Source organism: Bipolaris sorokiniana (assembly GCF_000338995.1).
Source record: "Bipolaris sorokiniana ND90Pr unplaced genomic scaffold COCSAscaffold_152, whole genome shotgun sequence".
NCBI lineage: Eukaryota > Fungi > Ascomycota > Dothideomycetes > Pleosporales > Pleosporaceae > Bipolaris > Bipolaris sorokiniana.
The window spans coordinates 1-2,056 of record NW_006912043.1 but is presented as its reverse complement, the minus strand read 5'-3'; the positions used below and the strand labels follow the sequence as shown (position 1 = coordinate 2,056).

Here is a 2,056-nt window from a genome sequence, read left to right as displayed (position 1 = left end):
TAATAATGAAATCCATCCATCCTTATATCCTCATTGCTTCCAGTCCTGCCATCCCGTCCATCCCATCTTGGCGGGAGGTCTGGGATGGCGCTGCCATCCCTTTATGCACTGCCATCCCGGATGGCCAGCCTTGGCGGGATGGCACATCACGTGACTCCGAGCCCCGCAATGTCCATTACCTTTTGACGTGGACGTCCCTAGGCTCGCAGCCATCTCGTCATTTGTCAAGGAAAGAATCCTTCTTGTTACTTGTAACATTACCTCCCTTCTTAGGGCTATCGTCCCGATACCCTGGAATATCGTTTCGCCGTGCCGCGTGTTGAATCGCTGGCTGCATATAAGGTCGGTAGGCCCCGGGCCATTGTAACCGTTCCTTCCTGACTCCAGCCTTCCTAACCATGCCCAAGGTCCCGTCTTCCCGCACCCGTGTTCGCGCTCAAAAGTCGAACGAAGAGCGTTATTCCCGTGCTGATCGTGTAATAGAGCAAGGGAACGAGATGACTTCTTATCGCTGTTCTCGTTGTGAAGAGAAGAACCTTCGTTGTTTCGTGGACACTGCAACTGGCCGTTGCGCTGGTTGTATTTCTGTAAAAGCTGAGTGTAGCTTATTTATTTCCGAGGAAGAGTGGGAGAAAATTCAGCAAGAGCGTGAGCAAAAGGAGCTTGAGGTTGCTCGAGCTGAGGAGGACGCCGCGCGTCTTCGTCGTGAACTTCTGGAGGTGAAATCTCGCGAGCGCTTGCTCGCTCGTCGCGATCTCGCCGTTCTTGCGTTCCAAGATCGTGCAAAAGAAAAGGCCGAGGGGAGCTCAGCCCCTGGTACGGATCCTCTGTCAACCGGACCATCGCTATCCGGACCCTCGACTGACCCGGGCTGGTTACAGGCTGATTATTCTTCTTCTCATGATCCCTTGTCCCTTGACTTCTTCCTTTCTTACGAGAATCCCATTCTCGCTTCCGTGGATGTTTCCGATGGTACTCACGTACCAGTGACTTGCAGTTCGTCAGGTTTCCTTCAGGTTCCCAAGTGTTATGGCTCTCGGGCCATCCTTGCCACTTGACCAAGTACTTCCGCTGACTACCGATTTTCCGCAGGTCCTTGATTTCTTCGACCTCGTACTCGTCGTCTTCGAGCTCTATGTCCGTTGCTAGCTCGGCATCTGGAGGTGCTGGTTCCAGGAGTTTCTTGTGAAAGACAGGGTGGATTCGCATGCCTTGTAGGAGTTTCAACTTGTAGTTTACTTTTCCTATTTCCTCTAGGATTTCGAATGGTCCTATTCGGAGGTTGTCCAGTTTTCTGCATGGTCGTTTAGTTTTCAGGTTTTGTCTTAACAAGAAAACTTTGTCCCCCTTCTTAAAGATTGGTCCCTCAATCCTTAGTTTATTCGCTGCTTTAGATGTCGTGAGGTTTCGTTGAGCTATGTTCTTGCTTAATTCTTCGTGCAATTCTCGCATGAGCTTCGCCTTGTCGTCTGCTCCTACCGCGATACTTTCGATGTCCTTCGGATCTCGGTGAGCGGTCGGCTCATATCCGTAGTTCGCGTAGTGCGGCGAATGCTTTGTCGTTGCTGATTTTGTACTGTTGTAGGCCAATTGCGCTGTCGGTAGTAACTCTACCCAGTTGTCCTGCAATTTGTTGGCGTACATCCGTAAGTACTGCTCTAATGTCTGGTTCGTTCTTTCCGTCTGGCCGTCTGTTTCTGGATGAAAGCTTGTCGAAAGCTTCTTCTTAACACCTAACTTCGCCAGGAATGTACTCCAGTATTTAGACGTAAATAGTTTATCACGATCGGTGATGAACTCTTCAGGTATCCCATGCTCTGACACTAGTGCCTTAGTGACTTCGTACGCGCATTCATCTGCCGTAATAGTCTCTTCCGTGGGCACAAACTTTGCTGCCTTAGTCAATCGGTCCACGATTACTAGTATTGTGTCGCAAAATCGAGCTGATCCTGGTTCCAACGATTTCGGGAGCTTCACTATGAAGTCCATCGTTACACTTGTCCATGGTCTAGATGGTGGCTGTAAGGGTTGTAACAGGCCGTAGGGCTTATGTCTC

General features: G+C 50.1%; 2 protein-coding genes across 2 annotated transcripts; one reads left to right on the top strand and one right to left on the bottom strand.

The window, feature by feature from the left end:
- Window positions 1-381: 381 nt before the first annotated feature.
- COCSADRAFT_42135 (uncharacterized protein) lies at window positions 382-1,137 on the top strand (the record flags this gene model as incomplete). The annotated part of the gene is made up of 2 exons (XM_007708059.1): window positions 382-407; window positions 484-1,137. A coding segment is annotated over exon 2 (516 nt), but the record flags the coding sequence as incomplete, so codon positions are not given.
- A 224-nt stretch (window positions 1,138-1,361) lies between these two features.
- COCSADRAFT_42134 (uncharacterized protein) lies at window positions 1,362-1,689 on the bottom strand (the record flags this gene model as incomplete). Its single annotated transcript, XM_007708058.1, has 1 exon — window positions 1,362-1,689. A coding segment is annotated over exon 1 (229 nt), but the record flags the coding sequence as incomplete, so codon positions are not given.
- Window positions 1,690-2,056: the final 367 nt, after the last annotated feature.